A 22,003-nucleotide genomic window follows, 5' to 3' on the forward strand; every position below is an offset into this window, starting at 1 on the left:
ATGCTGCAGTACAGAAGGACCTGGGGGTCCTTGTGAATGAAGCACACACATCTAGTATGCAGGTACAGCAAGTTATCAGGAAGACAAATGGAATGTTGACCTATATTGCAAAGGGGATGGAGTATAAAAGCAGAGAAGTCCTGCTACAACTGGAAAGGGTATTAGTGATTCCACACCTAGAGTACTGCATACAGTTTTGGTCTCCTTATTAAGGAAGGATAAATTGGAGGCAGTTCAGAGAAGATTCATGAGGTTGATTCCTGAGATGAAGGGGTTGACATGAAGAAAGGTTGAATAGGTTGGGCCTATACCCATTGGAGTTTAGAAGAATGAGAGGTGATCTTTTTGAAACATATAAGATGCTAAGGGGGCTCAACAAGGTAAATGTTGAGAGGATGTTTCCCCTCATGGGAGAATCTAGAACTAGGGGGCATAGTTGCAGAATAAGGGGTCGCCCATTTAAAACTGAGACGAGGAAGAATTTCTTCTCAGGGTTGTAAATCTGTGGAATTCTCTGCCCCAGAGAGCTGCTGAGGCTGGGTCATTGAACATATTTAAGGTGGAGATGGACAGATTTTTGAACGATAAGGGAGTGAAGGGTTATGGGGAGCAGGCAGGGAAGTGGAGTTGAGCCCAAGATCAGATCAACTATGATATTGAATGGCAGAGCAGGCTCGAGAGGCCAAATAGCCGACTCCTGCTCCTATTTCATATATTCCTATGTTCTTACAAAAAAAATAAAAAACAATTTACTGTTAAAACATTTTCATAGGGACAGGAGTAGGCCATTCAGCCTCTCTGGCCTGTTCTGCCATTCAGTTAGGTCATGTCTGATCTGTATCTTAACTCCATCTCCCTGCCTTGGTCTCATAACCCTTGCCTAACAAAAACGATCAACCTCAGTTTTGAAATTTTCAATTTACCCCCCTCCCCACACCCTCAACAGCTTTTTGGGAGAGTTTCAGATTTCCACTACCCTTTGGGTGAAGAATTGCTTTCTGACATCATCCCTGAATGGCCCCGCTCTAATTTTAAGGTTATATCTCTTGTTCTGGGCTCCCCCACCAGGCAAAATAGTTTCTCTCTATCTACCCCATCAACTTCTTTAGTCACCTTAAAAACCTCAATTAGATCACCCCTTAATCTTTTATGCTGCAGGGAATACGTCTAGTCTATGCAACCTGTCCTCATAATTTAACCCTTTTAGCCCCAGTATCATTCTGGTGAAATTATTTCCCCCCCTCCAAACAAGAGAGCAGAAATGGTGCCAGCGGCTTACAAAAAAAATGAAATCACTTAATAGTGGTTTAAATAAAAAGTTTAGATAGCAGCTCAGTGGAGACATAATCCAGAGAGTGAACTGCCACGATGAACCAAACACGTAAATATTCCGTTATTGTTTCTTGTAATACAACTTGTATTTATAATCGCACCTTTAATGTAGTAAAACATCCCAAGGCGCTGCACAGGAGTGCTATCAAACAAAATTTTGACACCGAGCCACATAATGAGATATTAGGGAAGATGTCCAAAAATTTGACCAAAGAGGTAGGTTTTAAGGAGCATTTTAAAGGAGAGGTAAAGAGCTTTAGGGAGGGAATTCCAGAGCTTAGGACCCTGGCAGCTGAAGGCATGGCCACCAAGTGTGGAGCAATTAAAATCGGGGATGCTCAAGAGGCCACAATTGGAGGAGCGCAGATATCTCGGAGGGTCACAGTCTAAGGATAAGGGGTAAGCCATTTAGGACCGAGATGCGGAGGAACTTCTTCACCCAGAGAGTGGTGAACCTGTGGAATTCTCTACCACAGAAAGTTGTTGAGGCCAATTCACTAAATATATTCAAAAAGGAGTTAGATGAGGTCCTTACTGCTAGGGGGATCAAGGGGTATGGCGAGAAAGCAGGAATGGGGTACTGAAGTTGAATGTTCAGCCATGAACTCATTGAATGGCGGTGCAGGCTAGAAGGGCCGAATGGCCTACTCCTGCACCTATTTTCTATGTTTCTATGTTTCTATGGTTGAGGGCTGGAAAAGATTCAAGATAGGGAGAGGGTGAGGTCGTGGAGGGATTTGAAAACAAGGATGAGAATTTTAAAATTGAGGCATTGTTTAACCAGGAGCCAATGTGGGTCAGCGAGCAAAGGGGTGTTGGGTGAACGGAACTTGGTGCAAGTTAGGACAAGGGCAGCAGAGCTCTGAATGACCTAAAGTTTATGGAAGTGTACATACGTTGTACTAGCCCTACCTTGCTTGTATTAAATGTTTGCTTTACGTTGTCAGCTGTGGTTTGGTGGCCAGCACTCTCGCCTCGGAGTCAGAAGGTTTTGGGTTCAGGTCCCAATCCAGAGACTTGAGTACATAATCTAGGCTGACACTCCCACTGCTGTATTAGAGTACAGGTATAGGTTTCTGAAGGTGTTGAGGGTCAAGGCTTGAAAGAGTTAAATGACCCCAACCTTTTTGCTAGAAGGGCTATGTACAAAATACACTGTTTTTGGACTCTCTGGCTGACTTTTTGGCAAGTGCAGGATGACGAATGATCAAAAGTATTCTTGTTATTGCAAACTAATTGTTATTGCTGGAAGGGAGGGAAGAACAGTTTGAGACTTGAAGCTGACTATAGCATTATCTCTTGCCTCTCTTTGAATATGGGTATGCACACAGAGCTCTTTTTATTTGTTGAAATATAATCCCCTTTTACTATTCTTCAGTTTTAAGTTTTGCCAGATTGCTGTTTAATACTACTTTTGCTAGTCTACAGTTGATTGCTTTAGTTTTATTTCTCCTGTTAGAATTAGGGAAAATAAATGTTGGACCTAGGTTTTGTTTACAGTTAAAACAATGTTCCCTGCAAGCTGCGTGGCCACACAGCTCTCTGCTGGTCCTGCACAGCCCGGGACCGGCTTTTCCACGTTAAGTTTCACGCATGAAATGGACCACGCAGCCCCTTAAAGGGCAGCACATCCAAAAATAATCAGGGCGAACATATGTTCTTATGCTCGCCCAATGAACCAAAGAAATAGAAACAGTAGGCCATACGGCCCTTCGAGCCTGCCATTTAATACGATCATGGCAGACTTAGGTCCACTTCCCTGCCCGCTCCCCATAACCCCTTAATCCCATAGAAACTGTCTATCTCGGTCTTAAATTTATTCAATGCCCGGCTTCCACAGCTCTGATAGATATAGATATATATAGATCTATATACAGCTCTCTGAATTCCACAGATTTACAACCCTCAGAGAAGAAATTCCTCCTCATCTCAGTTTTAAATGGGCGGCCCCTTATTCTAAGATTATGCCCCCTACTTCTAGTCTCCGCTATCAGTGGAAACATCCTCTCTGCATTCACCTTGTCAAGCCCCCTCATAATCTTATACGTTTCAATAAAATCACCTCTCATTCTTCTGAATTCCAATGAGGCCCAACCTCTTCAACCTTTCCTCAAAAGTCAACCCACTCATCCCCGGAATCAACCGAGTGAACCTTCTCTGAACTGCCTCCAAAGCAAATATATCCTTTCGTAAATATGGAAACCAGAACTGCACGCAGTACTCCAGGTGTGGCCTCACCAATACCTTGTATAACTGTAGCAAGACTTCCCTGCTTTTATATTCCATCCCCGTTGCAATAAAGGCCAAGATTCCATTGGCCTTCCTGATCACTTGCTGAACCTGCATACTAACCTTTTGTGTTTCATGAACAAGTAATTACAACCAATGCATCCACTATCCCTGCTGCTACTTCTCTTAAGACCCTAGGATGCAAGCCATCAGGTCCAGGGGATTTATCCACCTTTAGTCCCATTATCATACTGAGTACCACCTCCTTAGTGATTGTGATTGTGATTGCGTTAAGTTCCTCCCCCGCCATAGCCCCTTGACTATTCACTGTTGGGATATTGTTTGTGACTGATACAAAATATTTGTTCAGAGTTTCTGCCATCTCCATGTTCCCCATTACGAATTCACCGGTCTAGACCTCTAAGGGACCAACATTTACTTTAGCCTTTTTATATACCTGTAGAAACATTTGCTATCGGGTTTTATATTCTGTGCTAGTTTACTTTCATAGTCTATCTTCCCTTTCTTAATCATTTTTTTAGTCATTCTTTGCTGGCTTTTAAAAGCTTCCCATTCTTCTGTCCTCCCATTAGTTTTGACCACTTTGTATGCCCTTGTTTTTAAATTGGATACTGACATTTATTTCTTTAGTTAAGCCACAGATGGCTATCTTTTCTTTTACACCCTTTTCTCCTCACTGGAATAGATTTTTCTTGAGAGTTGTGAAATATCTCCTTAAATGTACGACACTGTTCATCAGCCGTCCTACACTTTAATCTATTTTCCCAGTCCATTTTAACCAACTCTGCCCTCATACCTTTGTAGTCTCCTTTATTTAAGCTTAGTACGCTGGTTTGAGATCCAACTTTCTCACCCTCCAAGTGAATTTGAAATTCAATCATGCTATGATCACTCATTCCAAGGGGATCCTTTACTAGGAGATTGTTTATTAATCAGGTCTCATTACACAGGACCAGATCAAAGATAGCCTGCCCCCTGGTTTGTTCCGTTACATACTGCTCAAGGAACCCGTCCCTTATGCACTCTATGAACTCCTCCTCAAGGCTACCCTGACCAATTTGATTTGTCCAATCAATATGAAGGTTAAAATCACCCATGATTATTGTTGTTCCCTTTTTACAAGCCCCCGCTATTTCCTGGTTTATACTCCGACCAACAGAGTTGCTACTGTTCGGGGGCCTATAGATTATGCCCACCAGTGACTTTTTTCCCTTATTATTCCTTATCTCCACCCAAACTGTTTCAACATCCTGATCATTTGAGCCAATATCGTTTCTCACTATTGCAGTGATTCCATCCTTTATCAATCGAGCTACCCACCTCCTTTTCTTTTCAGTCTGACCTTCCGGATTGTCAAATACCCCTGAATATTTAATTCCCAGTCCTGGTCACCTTGCAACCACGTCTCAGTAACAGCTATCAGATCATATCCATTTGTATCTATTTGTGCCGTCAACTCATCTATTTTGTTCCGAATGTTACGTGCATTTAGACAAAGTGCCTTTAAATTTGTTTTTTTTAAAAACCCTTTTTTTCTGCTTGTTTCCTCTCTCCTTCAAGCTCACTTTCTTTATTTTTGCTTTCTAATTCCAGCTTGACTCCCCTCCCTACTGAATCTATTTTCAGGTTCCCATCCCCTTGCCAAGCTAGTTTAAACCCTCCCCAAATAACTAAGTGGTTTTGCCCTTGGTGGTTTTGAATCACCCCCCCCCCCCATACAACAGTTCTAGAGACTGGAATTATAGTGGCAAACAGAAATACAGTTATAGCCAGATCTTTCGGTCTCAACTGTCACAATGCTTTTATTCAAGTTAAAGCACAGACTTGCATCCAGTAAAACACACCCCGGTGGCGTAAAACACACAACCCTGGCCCGTCTGAACAGGCCCCTAATGCGAAGTACCCACGACTAAAACATTCCTGCTCGGAATCAAAAGTGCACTACTGAATCTGTCCAACAGAATTGTGCGTACACTTACGATCCATGCAAAAAAAAACTCCCCACTAAACTCTTAAAGCTTGGTTTGGACACATGGCACCCCTTCACACTATACACTTCACACGTCTTGATGTGTGGGCTGGGTTAAATGCTCACCAATTACCCCTCTGGCTTACTTGCTGCTTCTCCCTATGAGGAGTATCTTCTGGTTCTGTACCAATCTGTGGTATTCAGGTTCAGTGTCAAGGTCAGCTTCCCAGTCGAAATAGCGAGGCTCTTTGCTCGTAGATGATGTTTCTTCTCTCCGTCCCAGATGGAGTGCTCAGTCCTTGTGCATTGAATGAAGTGAGCGTCGAAGAGATGGCAGACGAAACCTGCCACTCTTATACCTGCAAAAATGCTTCTTCTCGCACCAAAAGTTCAACAATCCTTCGTCTGAGCCAGTACAATCGAAAGAGCAAAATCATGTCTTCGACTTGTTCCTGTTACTGGGCTGTTTTCTGGATAAAGCTCCAACAGGTCTGGGTGGTCGAAAAGCTTTCTTTTGTGTCTTGAGCAACGACCAATCATCTTGATCTCTCATTGATTACATGACAAAGGGCCCGTCCATCAACCATCTTCCTGCCATTGATTCCTGCCTACCTGATGTTATTCCTGTGGGACATGTGTGCGTCTCTACAGTAACAGAAAATTAAAGCACTGTCCAAAACTTTATGCTTTTGATGTCGATTTTTTTGCGGAATTCTTACAGCACGAGCAACCACCCCCCTCCCCCCCCCCCCCCCCCCCACGAGTTAATTGGTCTCAGCTCTGTAGAGGTGCAACCCGTCTGGCTTGTACAGGTCCCACTTCCCCCAGAAGCGGTCCCAATGCCTCAGGAAACTAAAGCACTGGTTAGAACACTTGTTGCCTTCAAGGTCCATAGGATGAGTCATCAACAAAGGAAGCTTGTGCTGGGGCTAAGGTGGGTTCACAGCCAGCACACTTTTCCATTCTAATAGCTGCTGGACTAGGTTAGCCTTGGTAGAGGCTCATTTAAAATGCGCGAAGTTTAAAAGAAACTAAAAAGTAATGCGGCGAAAATAGATGGAACACAATTCAGAATCCTTAAGTAGATAAATTTTAGGTGTTGCGCTACACGCAGCCTTTATTGATATGTCTACCACTAAGTATTAGCACTTGGAGACAAGATGCTGTCCACCCATACAGCTACTCCAGGCCCTGCCCCACCGGATACAAATCTGAACTGAAGATTTTGTTTGAAAGCTCTTACGTTCTTGTATTTTTTTTCTACACTGCATACATTTTTAAAGATCTGCTACTTCCTAATCTGAATTTGCATTGTAGCTGAATAAATTATATTCAAAATAAATTGACCAAGATAAAGGGATCAGGTAACGTTCTAACTTTTCCCTAACTGAAGGTCCTGCTCTGCTGTGGAACAAGGGAGCATTACAGATATTGATCCACAATGGCACCATTTTAACATTTAAAGGCTAGTTAGAAAACTTGTTCATACCACCCAGTGCAGCAACCAACATCACTAAAAACAGATGCTTTGGTCATTATCAAATTGCTGTTTGTGGGAGCTTGCTGTGCGCAAACTGGCTGCCTAGTTTCCTACATTACAACAGCAACTTCAAAAGTACCTTATTGGCTTTGGGACGTCCTGGGGTCTTGAAAGGCACTACATAAATGCAAGTCTCTCTTTCCATTTACAAAGGCTGTGGGAACAGCCTTTACTAAGTTAGGTTGATTGACATGACCAACACTATAGTCTACAATTGGGCAACATGGAACCTTTTGATGCTCTATAGAGATCCGTTGTTCAAAAAACTTCACTGTTAAGCTTCCCAATCTAAAGAGATCTAATAAAAAATTTTTTTAAAAACATGTTTTTTCCCATGTCAATATAAATCTCTAAGAGGTCTCTCAGCTCTGGTCAAGATAAAGCCCAAGAGGAGATTGACCGTTGGAGATAAAAAATCATTCCTATGGTAAGGGTATTCATCTTAAATGTCACTTAGCACAGACAAAATTATCCAGCGCTTGAGATTTATTTCTATACTAGTTCATCTCCCATGGGTCTTCTCAGACTGTGGAGCAAGGATTTAACGGCCCTGAAATTGCGGTCGGAGGCTTCCAATTGCCTCTGACTTGAAACATTTCTACGAAATTACCTGGTGGTCCGGGAGGAGCGTGGGATTCCGGTGGGGAGGCCTTCTCTTTCCGTGCTGTGAAGTGCACTCCGGTCCTCGAGGTTCCCACGCAGAAGATGCAGTCACATGTGACTGCTCAACCAATCAGGTAAAGTATTCTCAATTAATAGCAATGGGAACTCCGTATCTTCGCGTTCTCATTTGCTATTAATTGAGAAAAAAAACAAACACAATAACACCAAATAAAAAACACACCTCACATAATTAAAATTAATTGAAATTAAAGTTAATAAATAGAGAATTTCCCCCCTCCCCCCCCCCCCCCCCGAGTTTTTAAAAAGTTTTTTTATTATGGTTTAAAATAAATTTAACGTTTTTAAAAATAATGTGTATTTTAAAATTTTATTTTTTATGTTTTAAGTGTGTTTTATGACTCACGCCTATAAAAGTAGGCTATGGGTCTGCTTTTATCAGGCGCAAGAGTTTTGAGGACATTTGTGCGCTGAAAACTGGATTTTGCTATGCCTTCCCGGGTCTGTAGACACTCAGTATGGACCCGGGGAGGCCAGAATTTCTAGGCCAATTTCTCTAAAGCACCAGTCAACAAATCCTTGCCCATATATTTCTAAACCCTCACAAATTAAGCAACACAAATGCTCCAGCTTTTCTACATGAAGTGAAGAGAAAAGCTCAAGCATTTTTGTTGCTTTATTTTCACAGCTTTGATTTTGTAACTTGTTTATGTCTTTCAGGAGCCCTATTGCTGAATGGAATGCAAGTAACTGCTGAAATTCTATTTTTACAGCACAAACAAAACATAATCCTTTGAGTTGAGGTTGGATGCATGAAACAATTAAAAAAAAATTAAAATCCATTGCAGTAATCAAGTAATTTTATTGTACTATTTAAAACATCATAAATGGTAGGCAATTGATTCAGCGTTTTAATGAATCACACCGATAAATTGGGTGGACACAATACCTAGAAATAATGATTCAACTCGCCCACTGAAATAATCACCCTTTTGTACCAGAACACATGGATGCATGCTGGGCTCTCTGAGATAATTAATGTACTGCGATCTGCTTGAAGGCTCACACAATACTTTTTAAATCTATAATGAACCACCAACACCTGATGCCCAAGAGAAAGCTCAGATACAACAGGCAACAAAGGAACGTGAACTCACCTTCTGACTGGCCATTCAAATTATAATCAAACTAAATAAAAGTAGGCAAAATAAAATGACAATTTGAAATGAGTACAGTCACTTAAACATTTACAAGAAAAATGTTCCTCTGTGCTGCACCCATGTAACACAAGTCAACATTTGAAAAGGAATCGATGTGTTTACTCTGGACCCAGTGAGAAGAAACTGTGGGATTTGCCATCTGTTTTACTAATTTTTGTTCAATTTGTGTTCAAGACACATTGATCATTTCTAATGTTTAAAACTGTAAAACATAATGACATTTTCACAAGGAGGCACTCAAATCTGTTGCTCCCTAAAATGGAGCACTAGGGTTTAGGTTGGGTCACATTCAATATTTTTAACAAATAGACTGGGGCTTTTTTCTCTAGAAAAGAGAAGGCTGAGGGGTGACTTTATGAAAGGGTCCGATTGGGTAAATTTAGAGATGTTTCCACTTGTGGGAGAGTCCAAAACTAGGGGCTATAAATATAAGATAGTCACTGATAAATCCAAAAGGGAATTCAGGAAGAACCTATTCACCCAGAAAGTGGTTATAACGTGGAATTCGTTACCACATGCGAGTAGTTGAAGCAACTAAAACTAGGGGACATGGTCTCAGAATAAGGTGCCACCCATTTAAAACTGAGATGAGGAGGAATTTCTTCTCTGAGGGTTGTAAATCTATGGAATTCTCTGCCCAGAGAGCTGTGAAGGCTGGGTCACTGAATATATTTAAGGCAGAGATAGACAGATTTTTGAGCGATAAGGGAATATAAAGGGTTTATGGGGAGCGGGCAGGGAAGTGGAGCCGAGTCCATGATCATATCAGCCGTGATCTTATTAAATGGCGGAGCAGGCTCGAGTTGGCATGCAGGTGCAGCAGGCGGTTAAGAAAGCAAATGGCATGTTGGCCTTCATAGCAAGGGGATTTGAGTACAGGGGCAGGGAGGTGTTGCTACAGTTGTACAGGGCATTGGTGAGGCCACACCTGGAGTATTGTGTACAGTTTTGGTCTCCTAACCTGAGGAAGGACATTCTTGCTATTGAGGGAGTGCAGCGAAGGTTCACCAGACTGATTCCCGGGATGGCGGGACTGACCTATCAAGAAAGACTGGATCAACTGGGCTTGTATTCACTGGAGTTCAGAAGAATGAGAGGGGACCTCATAGAAACATATAAAATTCTGACGGGGTTAGACAGGTTAGATGCAGGAAGAATGTTCCCAATGTTGGGGAAGTCCAGAACCAGGGGTCACAGTCTAAGGATAAGGGGTAAGCCATTTAGGACCGAGATGCGGAGGAACTTCTTCACCCAGAGAGTGGTGAACCTGTGGAATTCTCTACCACAGAAAGTTGTTGAGGCCAATTCACTAAATATATTCAAAAAGGAGTTAGATGAGGTCCTTACTGCTAGGGGGATCAAGGGGTATGGCGAGAAAGCAGGAATGGGGTACTGAAGTTGAATGTTCAGCCATGAACTCATTGAATGGCGGTGCAGGCTAGAAGGGCCGAATGGCCTACTCCTGCACCTATTTTCTATGTTTCTATGTTTCTATGACCTACTCCTGCTCCTATTTCTTATGTTCTTATATGACATTGATGCATTTAAGGGGAAACGAGATAAACACAAGGGAGAAGGGAATAGAAGGTTATGTGGATAGGGTTAGATGAAGAGGGGCGAGAGAAGGAACATGAGGAGCATAAACATAGTTATGGACCAGTTGGGTCGAAAGGCTTGTTTATGTGTTGTTAATTCTATGCAACACTCGCTCTAAAATCAATACTGCGGCACAAATGCAGTTTTTAAAATGACACAAAGATGAAAGAATTCTCGGCTGCAACAAACTTGAGACACAGAGTGCTTTGGGGGAAGAGAGAGCAAGTTGATATTTATAGCACACAAATCTATTTATAAAAATAACAGCTGCAAGATGAATATTTGGGTAGTTTTTTTTTTCATCTTTTAACTGATTTTCTCTGAAAATGTTCTCCCCTCCCTTGAAGATCTTGACTCCTTGCCGAGATACAATTCCAGTGTTATTTACCGGGACCTTGTTCAAGTAGACATTATGCTTTGATGGGGAGTGCCAGGAGGACGAACTATGGCCAAGCCAAATCCTGCCCTCACATTAAGTCCACACTTCCAGCAAGGATTACTGGTTAATGGTCAGCAGTGGAAATCTTGGCTGTTTTTTTTTACACCCTCTCCCTAACAATGGCCAACTGTAGCACCTTCACTGCTGTCCCAGCTGGAGAACCAGGGATGAAAGCTGGAATCATGCTCGTTTGCTAGGCCAGCAATAAAATTGGTGAGTCACTAGAGGAGCTGTTTCCCCCCCCACCACCCCATGTTGAACCTTCATTTTATTTGGGAATTCTTCCATTTCCCTGCACCTGTGACAGATGGACCTGATCCCAGTCCTCTGCCTTAGCCAGTCTATAGATAGCCATTAGGAGCAATGAGAGAGATTTCTGGAGTAACTGGTCCATTGATTTTGCCCTTCTTGCATTTCTGGTGTGAACATGGAATTTAACACTCCACAGCCAGTTAGTGCTCCACCACCACGCCAATGTGAAATGAGAAGTAATTGGAGGAACAGTACTTTGAGTAACGAATACTGTGGATGCTGGAAATCTGAAATATAAAAAAAAGTTCTGGAAATACTCAGCAGATCAGGCAGTTTCTGTGGAGAGAGAAACAGAGTTAACATTTCAGGTTGATGACCTTACATTAGAACTGGAAAAAGTTATGCAACAGATTTTTCCTACCCTTCCCCCTTTCCCTGCCTCTAAACATCTCGTCATTTGTCGAAGTTCTAGCTATCCAAAATTGTGATCAATTGCTGTTAAATTGTTACAGTATGCTTGGTTTCTCTTTTAGTGTGGAGAAATTAACTTTAAACTAGGGCTAGTCACAAAAAAATTCAAAACAACATTTTCATACTGAGATGGTTAACTCAAATTGGGCATTTCTTTTCTCTCATACAAAATATCTGTGCACAAAATCTGTAAGATGAAATGTCATGGTCCACTGATAGCATCGATTGATTAATGTTCATTTCCCTTTATTGGTGTGGAAAATGAAGTCCTGTTTATAATTTTAAAATGTTCCCATCAGTTTGATAGTTATTTTTTTTTGGATGGTTATTCCGGATCCAAACGAGGCAACACAGGAAGAATAAGATTTCCAAAAGCAGAGTCCTGAGTTATGAAATATCCTGATGAATGCGCGTGGGCATGCTGGAGAACAAATAAAAGAATACTGATTAGATTTTTTAAAAATAGACACGTTCAATAATGAAATATGAAGTGAAGTCAACACAAGGCTCAATTTGTTTCCAACAAAAGTAACTTGAGTGGTTTAAAAGAAAACTGAAGGTTTATTTACAAATGATAAGCAAGTGAATACAACATTTATTACCAGCCTAAAATATTGAAACAGAAAGCATCACCAATAGGAGAAAACCATTCCCAATTCAATCTGAAACACATTGGGCTCTATTTTTGCCACCGTTGGGTGCCATTTTTTTGGTTTCTGCTGAGTTTTTTGGAACAATCATGATTTTGCAATTTTCCTTAAACTTTGTACGCCAACAGCGACTGTCAGCGCCGGTTTTTTGTACGCATGATTTTTTGGCACAGGTCTGGTTGAAAAGCGATTTCCGTGCCGTTTTTGGCCCTTTAACTGATTTTCGCCAACAATGATTTTTTTTCAGGACGGCGCACAGTTGCCTTAAGTACCGATCAGAAAAACCCTACGTTAATTTAAAGAAATCGGCGCTGAGTATATTTGAATTTTTGGAATGAGGGAAGACAATTTAAAACACAAATTGATGATGATTTTTGCAGAGGGAACGTGGAAAATAACTCGGAAAGTTCATTTTTCCCACAAAATGTTTTTGAGAATGGTCAAATTGCGATTCCACCCCACCACACTGAATCTCTGCCTTCAGGGCTCCAGGCACGGGTCAGAGGAGTGACGGCCAGCCGAAGGATCACTCCCTCGGCCGGACACAAGCACAGGAGCTCGGTGCTTGGATTCCATCACCCTGCCTTCCCCAACCCAGGCTCAGCTTGGAAAGAAGCCCGGGGCGGGGGGGAAGGAGGTGGAATCCAAGCGCCGAGTTTATGGGTTTCTATCCGGCCGAGGGAGCGGTGTCTCCATAGAGACAGAGCTTAGTGTTGCACATGCGCGCAGACCAGGGTGTGGCCCCTTCTGGGCATTACCCAGCAAAGGTGTGTGTGCTCTGTGCTTCAGTAAGTTTCACAATAACAAGAATAACTAAGTTAAGAAGAAGAATTATAGGTGCACATTTTACTATGTCTCATGTTGTAAGAATGGCTTACATGCATGGCATATGGATGCGAGGATGATGCTGTCGTTGTACAAACCAGATCGCTCGGTATTAATGGGGAGGAGGCCATACCCTGATTGAATCTACAGGGACAGGCGCTCATACCGACACCCGAGTGAGACAGACTGCATTCGCAGGCTGGGATTTAGAAAGGAGGTCATCACCGAGATCTGCCAGCTAGTCAGGTCAGACATACAGCCAAGAAGTGGCAGGAGGACTGCCCTACCTGTGGAAGTGAAGGTCACTGCAGCACTTGCCTTCTATGCTTCTGGCTCATTTCAAGCAGCAACTGGGGACATGTGCTGCATCTCGCAGCACGCCACACATTGCTGCATTCGACAGGTGACTGTTGCACTGTATGCCAAAAGGGACCAGTTCATCAATTTCCCTATAACCACGCAGGCAATGTGAGACTGGGCTGTGGAGTTCTCCAGAAATGCTGGCTTCCCAAAAGGTACAGGGTACGATCGACTGTACCCACATCACCTTCAGAGCACCTTTGGACGACTCCGAAGTTTATCGGAACAGGAAAGTGTTCCATTCCCTAAATGTGCAGCTCGACTGCGACGATCTACATCGGATTATGGCAGTGGATGCCAAATACCCAGGTAGCATCTATCATGCTTTCATCCTACGCGAGAGTATTATATATACCATGTTTCAGGAGCTGCCAGAAAGGTACAGCTGGTTGCTCGGCGACAAAGGGTACGGGCTCGCCATCTGGCTTATGACCCCCTACGCAATCCCCGCACTGAGCCAGAGCGTCAGTACATGTCGCACATAATGACATGGAGCATCGTAGAGCGGACAATTGGCATACTGAAGCCCTGATATAGCGAACTTTATATCCAGACAGGGCGCCACACCTCTTGACAGAGGGCACCATAGCTGCAGGAAATCACATTCTTAGCATAATAATTTATACTCTTATGAACGTGGCTGTAATAGTCGGTAGTAATTGCATTCTGGGCCTGCATAGTGTATTCATAGCCTTGCAAGCCTATTTTTGATGTAGGACAGTCACTAACGCTTAGTCTTCGACCAATACCTTTTCCGTTCTTTAATTAGCATTATTTTCACTGAATTGAGACCACTGTATTTCAGAATGCTGTAAGATCTGCCTTCTTTACAAACCAAAGAATTTCCAAGTACTTTTTAAATGTGGTGAGGGCTTCTGCCTCTACCACCCTTTCAGGCAGTGAGTTCCAGACCCCTATCACCCTCTGGGTGAAGAAATTTTCCCTCAAATCCTTTTACTTTAATCCAATTACTTTAAATCTATGCCCCCTGATTGTTGACCCCTCTGCTAAGAGAAATTGTTCCTTCCTAGCTACTCTAACTAGACCCCTCATAATTGTATACACCTCAATCAGGTCACCCCCAAGCCTCCTCTGTTCCAAAGAAAACAACTCCAGCCTATCCAATCTTTCCTCATAGCTAAAATTCTCCAGTCCAGACAACATCCTCGTAAATTTCCTCTGTACCCTCTCTGGTGCAATCACATCTTTCCTGTAATGCGGTGACCAGAACAGCACGCAGTACACTCTCTAGCTGTGGCCTAACCTGTGTTTTACACAGTTCAAGCATAACCTCCCCGCTCTTGCATCTATGCCTCAGCTAATAAAGGCAAGTATTTTGTATGCCTTCTTAACCACCTTATCTACTTGGCCTGCCACATTTAGGATCTGTGGACCTGCACTCCAAGGTCCCTTTGTTCCTCTACACTTCCAAGTGTCCTACCATGTAATGTGTATTCTCTTTCATTGTTGGCCCTCCCCAAATGCATTACCTCATACTTCTCTGGATTGAATTCCATTTGCCACTGTTCTGCCCATCTGATCAGTTGATTGATATCTTCTTGCAGTCCGCAGCTTTCCTCCTCACTATCAACCACACAGCCAATTTTAATATCATCTGCAAACTTCTGACATTCAAGTCTAAATCATTGATATATACCACAATAAGCAAGGGACCTAGTACTGAGCTCTGCAGAACCCCAGTGGAAAACGCTTTCCAGTCACAAAAACATCCATCAACCATTACCCTTTGCTTCCTGCCACAGAGCCAATTTTAGATCCAACTTGCCACTTTGCCCTGGATCCCATGGGCTTTTACTTTCGTGACCAGTCTGCCATGTGGGACCTTATCAAAAGCCTTGCTAAAACTCATATACACTACATCGGCCCTCCTTGTTACCTCCTCAAAAAATTCAATCAAGTTAGTCAGACATGACATTCCCTTAACAAATCCATGCTGACTGTCCTTGATTAATCTGTGTCTTTCTAAATGAAGATTTATCCTGTCCCTCAGAATTTTTTCCAATAATTTCCCCACCAATGAGGTTAGGCCCACTGGCCTGTAATTACTCGGTCTATCTCTATCTCCCTTTTTAAACAAAGATACAACGTTAGCATTCCTCCGGTACCACACCTGTAGCCAGAGAGGATTGGAAAATGATGGTCAGATCCTCTCCTATTTCCTATTTTGCTTCTCTTAACAGCCTGGGATACATTTCAACCTGGTCTGGGGATTTATCCACTTTCGAAGCTGTTAAACCCCTTAATACTTCCTCTCTCATTATGTTTATTTCATCTAATATTTTACACTCCTCCTCCCTGATTGCAATGTCTGCATCAACCCTCACTTTTTAAAAAACAGACGCAAAGTATTCATTAAGAATCATACTCATGTCTTCTGCCTCCACACGCAGATTACCTTTATGGTCTCTTATAGGTCCTACTCTTTCTTTCTTTATTCTCTTGCTCTTAATGTATTTAGAAAATATCTTTAGGTTTTCCTTGATTTTACTTGTCAACATACTTTCATGCTCTCTCTTTGCTTTCCTAATTTCGTTTTTAGGAAAATGTACCCCTACATTTTCTATACTACTCTAGAGTTTCTGTCCTCTATATCTGTTATAAGCGTCCCTTTTTTTCTTTATCCTACCCTGTATGCCCGAGGTCCAGGGGGTTCTAGATTTGTTAGTCCCAACCTTTTTCTTTAAGGGAACATACTTGCACCGTAACAATATGTGTACTTGAGAAAATTAAGATATGGAGATATTGCAATAGCTTGAATGTAAATGTGTAGGTTCACAATGGAGCAAAACGTCAATTCCCAGCCTAACGTTTTGCTAATGATCAGACAAACAAAGGAGGGAATATTATTCTCAAATCATGAGCACAGTTAAGAAAATCTTTGTTAAAAACTACCTGCAAGGCCGCTTTCTGTTGTGCTGCTATATGCTGTTGCTCAGCGTGGTCACGGAAATCTTTAGCAAAAGCAGGTCTTGATAAAGGAATACTGCGAGGAAGCAATGCAAACCTTTCAGTTATCCAAGTATCCCTCATACACTTTACACATAATTGGTATATGTTGAAGGAGCACCAAAATACCTACTGTAAATTAAATCTGATCAAAATACAGTTATGGCCAAGAACTCAAACCTCCTTATACCAAAGTCATGGAGACACTACATGCTTCAATTCACTGATCACTATATTTGTACATACGCTGTAGATAAAACAATGGTGAAGGTACGATCAACCATAATCTGAATTCATCTCATGAATTTCCACAGAATAAGTGCTCTATTGAGTACATATTTGTTCAAATTTATCCATTTTATGCTGTACAATAAACTTGAAAATAAATTTGACAGATGTTAGCACAATATTCCTCACAGCGAGATTTTAAGTGTTCCAGTGAATGAGTATTACTGTATTGCTGGTGGTGATAATAGAATCAGTGGTAGTGCTATGCCTCACATTGTTTAAATGCTCAGAAAAAAGGTTAAGACTAGAATTAGCATTTACTTTTTACATTATAGATAAACACAGGATAACATATTAATTGGAGTGGACTAAGCCAAGTAACACTCAGAACCTCAAATTACATCAACAATTACTGTTACACGATAACATGAACAGTTAGATTTGGAGAGCCAGTTTAAATCTATTTTCACCAATATTCATGGGCCTTACCAGCAGCACAGGTCCTACGGTTGAATTAAGCTATTTGAACTGTAGTAATATTATGTTTTCCTGTAAATTGTAGACTCTGAATTATCCCCAAACTGTTATTCCCTTAAAACACAGTTTAATTACAAAAACAAAAATTGCTGGAATTACACAACCGAGAAGTTTTCAGGGCCAGATTTCACTAGATTAAGTGCTGAGATTATATTAACATACATCTGGCGGATGGAAGTCAGAATTCTTTTAACCATGTATTATGCATGTGTATTTGTGGAATATGATCTAGACTCTCACGGGACGCCAGTTTTTGTGATGAATGAGCTACAGTACTGTATCACTAAACATCTGGTACCCAAGAGACATTCACTTAATATCCACTATTACATTTTTTTTTAAAATCATTTTAATATTGAAAGGCATATCCACTCCCTTTAGGCACTAACTTTGCCTCCACTTACTCTTCCACCTGCTCCCCACAAAACAGATTGAAATCATTCTAAAACCTTACACAGTGTTTACTAATACAACTGGAGATTGAAAAGGTGGAAATTTCTGATACAGGTTGACCCTCCCTTATCCAGCACCCTTGGGACCTGAAATGTGCCGAATAGGGGATTTTGCCGGATGAGGGGAGGTCAGTGGCCCAAAGGGGGAGGGGGGGGAAAAGAGAGGCGGCCCGAGGTCGGTGAGGGGAAAGAGGTCAGCATCCCGGGTGGGCCCGAAATGCCAGCGGGCCGCGAAGGAATTGTTGGCGTGGCCCCCAGCAGGCCGTGTCAGCACGGCCCCAAAGTCGGGGTGGAGGTCGGCCACGTTCTTCGCGTGCGCCTCCGGCTGCCGGAATCATGCCGGACGAGGGGTGGTCCCGGATAAGGGAGGTCCAACCTGTATAGCATGAGCACTTGAGCATATTACCGAGAAAGTTTTACAAAGTGAGCTAACCATCGCTTCTCAGCCATATCAAATTCAGCAGTCAGCTCACTTTGAAATATATTAGTGACGTTACACATTTTCCAACTCCCTTGCACATTCATCCAATAGAACTTGTATGAAAGATCTGGTGCACTATACCTGGCTCCAGGATTGTTCATAGATGACTGATTCTGCATTATCAACTTTTTCTTCTCTTGTTTGAGCTCTGCCAGGATAGCAGCACGGTTTTTGTTCTGCAATTCTTCAAAAAAAAAACCGATGAAATTTGAGAGTGCAAATATCCAAGTCAAAACATGGGTCAGGACTCTCCCTACACCACAGGTATCTGATTAAGCAGGAAAATTCCTGGCTTCACATAATTCACCCTGCAGTTTTAAAATTAGCTTAACTTGAAGCCAGTTTTGAAGGAAAGATGGACAACAGGAAAGCCAAATATGTGGTTTTCCTTAGTCTGAATTGTAAGCGAAGTTTCAGTACTTACGTACCCTGCAATAAGGATTGAAAGGTGAGGCCTGGAATAAAAGATTCACATTGTACTTCAAATACTGCAGCACAGACTAAGCAGGATTTTACATTGCAATCAGGGAGCTAGGAGTTAAATTAAAAAGTAGGACCTCAAAGGTAGTAATCTCAGGATTGCTACCAGTGCCACGTGCTAGTCAGAGTAGGAATCGCAGGATAGCTCAGATGAATACGTGGCTTGAGGAGTGGTGCAAGAGGGAGGGATTCAAATTCCTGGGACATTGGAACTGGTTCTGGGGAAGGTGGGACCAGTACAAACCGGACGTTCTCCACCTGGGCAGGACCGGAACCAATGTCCGAGGGGGAGTGTTTGCTAGTGCTGTTGGGGCGGGGTTAAGCTAATATGGCAGGGGGATGGGAACCTATGCAGGGAGACGGAAGGAAATAAAATGGGGGCAGAAGCAAAAGATAGAAAGGAGAATGGTAAAAGTGGAGGGCAGAGAAACCAAGGCAAAAAATCAATAAGGGCCACGTTACAGCAAAATTCTAAAGGGACAAAGAGTGCTAAAAAGACAAGCCTGAAGGCTCTGTGCCTCAATGCGAGGAGTATTCGTAATAAGGTGGATGAATTAACTGCGCAGGCAGCTATTAACGATTATAAGTGGGATTACGGAGACATGGCGACCAGGGTGACCAAGGCTGGGAACTCAACATCCAGGGGTATTCAATATTCAGGAAGGATAGACAGAAAGGAAAAGGAGGTGGGGTATCATTGCTGGTTAAAGAGGAAATTAACGCAATAGTAAGAAAGGACATTAGCTTGGATGATGTGGAATCTGTATGGGTAGAGCTGCGGAATACCAAAGGGCAGAAAATGCTAGTGGGAGTTGTGTACAGACCACCAAACAGTAGTACTGAGGTTGGGGATGGCATCAAACAGGAAATTAGGGATGCATGCAATAAAGGTACAGCAGTTATCATGGGAGACTTTAATCCACATATAGATTGGGCTAACCAAGCTGGTAGCAATGCGGTGGAGGAGGATTTCCTGGAGTGTATTAGGGATGGCTTTCTAGACCAGTATGTCGAGGTACCAACTAGAGAGCTGGCCATCCTAGACTGGATGTTGTGTAGTGAGGGAGGACTAATAGCAATCTTATTGTGCGAGGCCCCCTGGGGAAGAGTGACCATAATATGGTAGAATTCTTTATTAAGATGGAGAGTGACAGTGTTAATTCAGAGACTAGGGTCCTGAACTTAAGGAAAGGTAACTTTGATGGTATGAGACGTGAATTGGCTAGGATAGACTGGCAAATGATACTTAAAGGGTTAACAGTGGATAGGCAATGGCAGACATTTATAGATTACATGGATGAACTTCAACAATTGTATATCCCTGTCTGGAGTAAAAATAAAACGGGGAAGGTAGCTCAACCATGGCTAACAAGGGAAATTAGGGATAGTGTTAAATCCAAGGAAGAGGCATATAAATTGGCCAGAAAAAGCAGCAAACCTGAGGACTGGGAGAAATTTAGAATTCAGCAGGGGAGGACAAAGAGTTTAATTAGGAGGAAAATAGAGTATGAGAGGAAGCTTGCAGGGAACATAAAAACTGACTGGAAAAGCTTCTTTAGATATGTGAAGAGAAAAAGATTAGTGAAGACCAACGTGGGTCCTTTGCAGTCAGAATCAGGTGAATTTATAATGGGGAACAAAGAAATGGCAGACAAATTGAACAAATACTTTGATTCTGTCTTCACGAAGGAAGAGACAAATAACCTTCCAGAAATACTAGGGGACCGAGGGTCTAGCGAAAAGGAGGAACTGAAGGAGATCCTTATTAGTCAGGAAATTGTGTTAGGGAAATTGATGGGATTGAAGGCTGATTAAATCCCCAGGGCCTGAAAGGTTGCATCTCAGAGTACTTAAGGAAGTGGCCCTAGAAATAGCGGATGCATTGGTGATCATTTTCCAACATTCTATTGACTCTGGATCAGTTCCTTTGGACTGGAGGGTAGCTAATGTAACACCACTTTTTAAAAAAGGAGGGAGAGAGAAAACAGGGAATTATAGACTAGTTAGTCTGACATAGCTGGTGGGAAAAATGTTGGAATCAATTATTAAAGATGAAATAGCAGCGCATTTGGAAAGCAGTGGCAGGATCGGTCCTAGTCAGCAAGGATTTATGAAAGGGAAATCATGCTTGACAAATCTCCGAGAATTTTTTGACGATGTAACTAGTAGAGTGGATAAGGGAGAACCAGTGGATGTGGTGTATTTGGACTTTCAAAAGGCTTTTGACAAGGTCCCACACAAGAGATTAGTATGCAAAATTAAAGCACATGGTATTGGGGGTAATGTACTGACTTGGATATAGAACTGGTTGGCAGACAGAAAGCAGAGAGTCGGAATAAACGGATCCTTTTCAGAATGGCAGGGTGTCGCAGGGTTCAGTGCTGGGACCCCAGCTATTTACAATATACATCAATGATCTAGATGAAGGAATTGAATGTAATATCTCCAAGTTTGCAGATGACACTAAACTGGGTGGTGGTGTGAGCTGTGAGGAGGATGCTAAGAGGCTGCAGGGTGACTTGGACAGGTTAGGTGAGTGGGCAAATGCATGGCAGATGCAGAATAATGTGGATAAATGTGAGGTTATTCATTTTGGGGGCAAAAACAGGAAGGCAGATTATTATCTGAATGCTGACAGGTTAGGAAAAGGGGAGGTACAACGAGACCTGGGTGTCATGGTACATCAGTCATTGAAGTTTGGCATACAGGTACAGCAGGCGGTGAATGCGGCAAATGGTATGTTGGCCTTCATAGCTAGAGGATTTGAATATAGGAGCAGGGAGGTCTTACTGCAGTTGTACAGAATCTTGGTGAGGCCACAGCTGGAATAGTGTGTTCAGTTTTGGTCTCCTAATCTGAGGAAGGACGTTCTTGCTATTGAGGGAGTACAGCGAAAGTTCACCAGATTGATTCCCAGGATGGCAGGACTGACATATGAGGCGGGACTGGATCAACTGGGTTTGTATCCACTGGAGTTTAGAAGAATGAGAGGGGATCTCATAGAAACATATTAAATTTTGACGGGATTGGATAGGTTAGAGGCAGGAAGAATGTTCCCATTGCTGGGGAGTTCCAGAACCAGGGGTCACAGTCCAAGAATAAGAGGTAAGCCATTTAGGACCGAGATGAGGAGAAACTGCTTCACTCAGAGAGTGGTTAATCTGTGGAATTCTCTACTGCAGAAAGTTGTTGAGGCCAGTTCGTTAGATATATTCAAAAGGGAGTTAGATGTGGCCCTTACGGCCAAAGGGACCAAGGGGTATGGAGAGAAAGCAGGAAAGGGGTACTGAGGTTGAATGATCAGCCATGATCTTATTGAATGGTGGTGCAGGC

General features: G+C 42.4%; 1 protein-coding gene across 3 annotated transcripts in view; it reads right to left on the reverse strand.

Annotated features, from left to right (window-relative positions):
- Nucleotides 1-10,212: 10,212 nt before the first annotated feature.
- The window catches only part of inip (ints3 and nabp interacting protein), a 57,943-nt gene continuing 46,152 nt past the window's right edge, over nucleotides 10,213-22,003 (reverse strand). For all 3 annotated transcript variants that reach the window (XM_070888319.1, XM_070888314.1, XM_070888306.1), the window contains 3 exons: nucleotides 18,272-18,374; nucleotides 16,439-16,529; nucleotides 10,213-12,111 (listed from right to left, as the gene is read on the reverse strand). In XM_070888319.1, the coding sequence (XP_070744420.1) occupies nucleotides 12,016-12,111; nucleotides 16,439-16,529; nucleotides 18,272-18,374 (290 nt within the window). In that variant the 3' untranslated portion in view covers nucleotides 10,213-12,015. The remainder of the gene's footprint in view (nucleotides 12,112-16,438; nucleotides 16,530-18,271; nucleotides 18,375-22,003) is intronic.

The sequence above is a fragment of the Pristiophorus japonicus genome, chromosome 1 (genome assembly GCF_044704955.1).
Source record: "Pristiophorus japonicus isolate sPriJap1 chromosome 1, sPriJap1.hap1, whole genome shotgun sequence".
Lineage (NCBI taxonomy): Eukaryota > Metazoa > Chordata > Chondrichthyes > Pristiophoridae > Pristiophorus > Pristiophorus japonicus.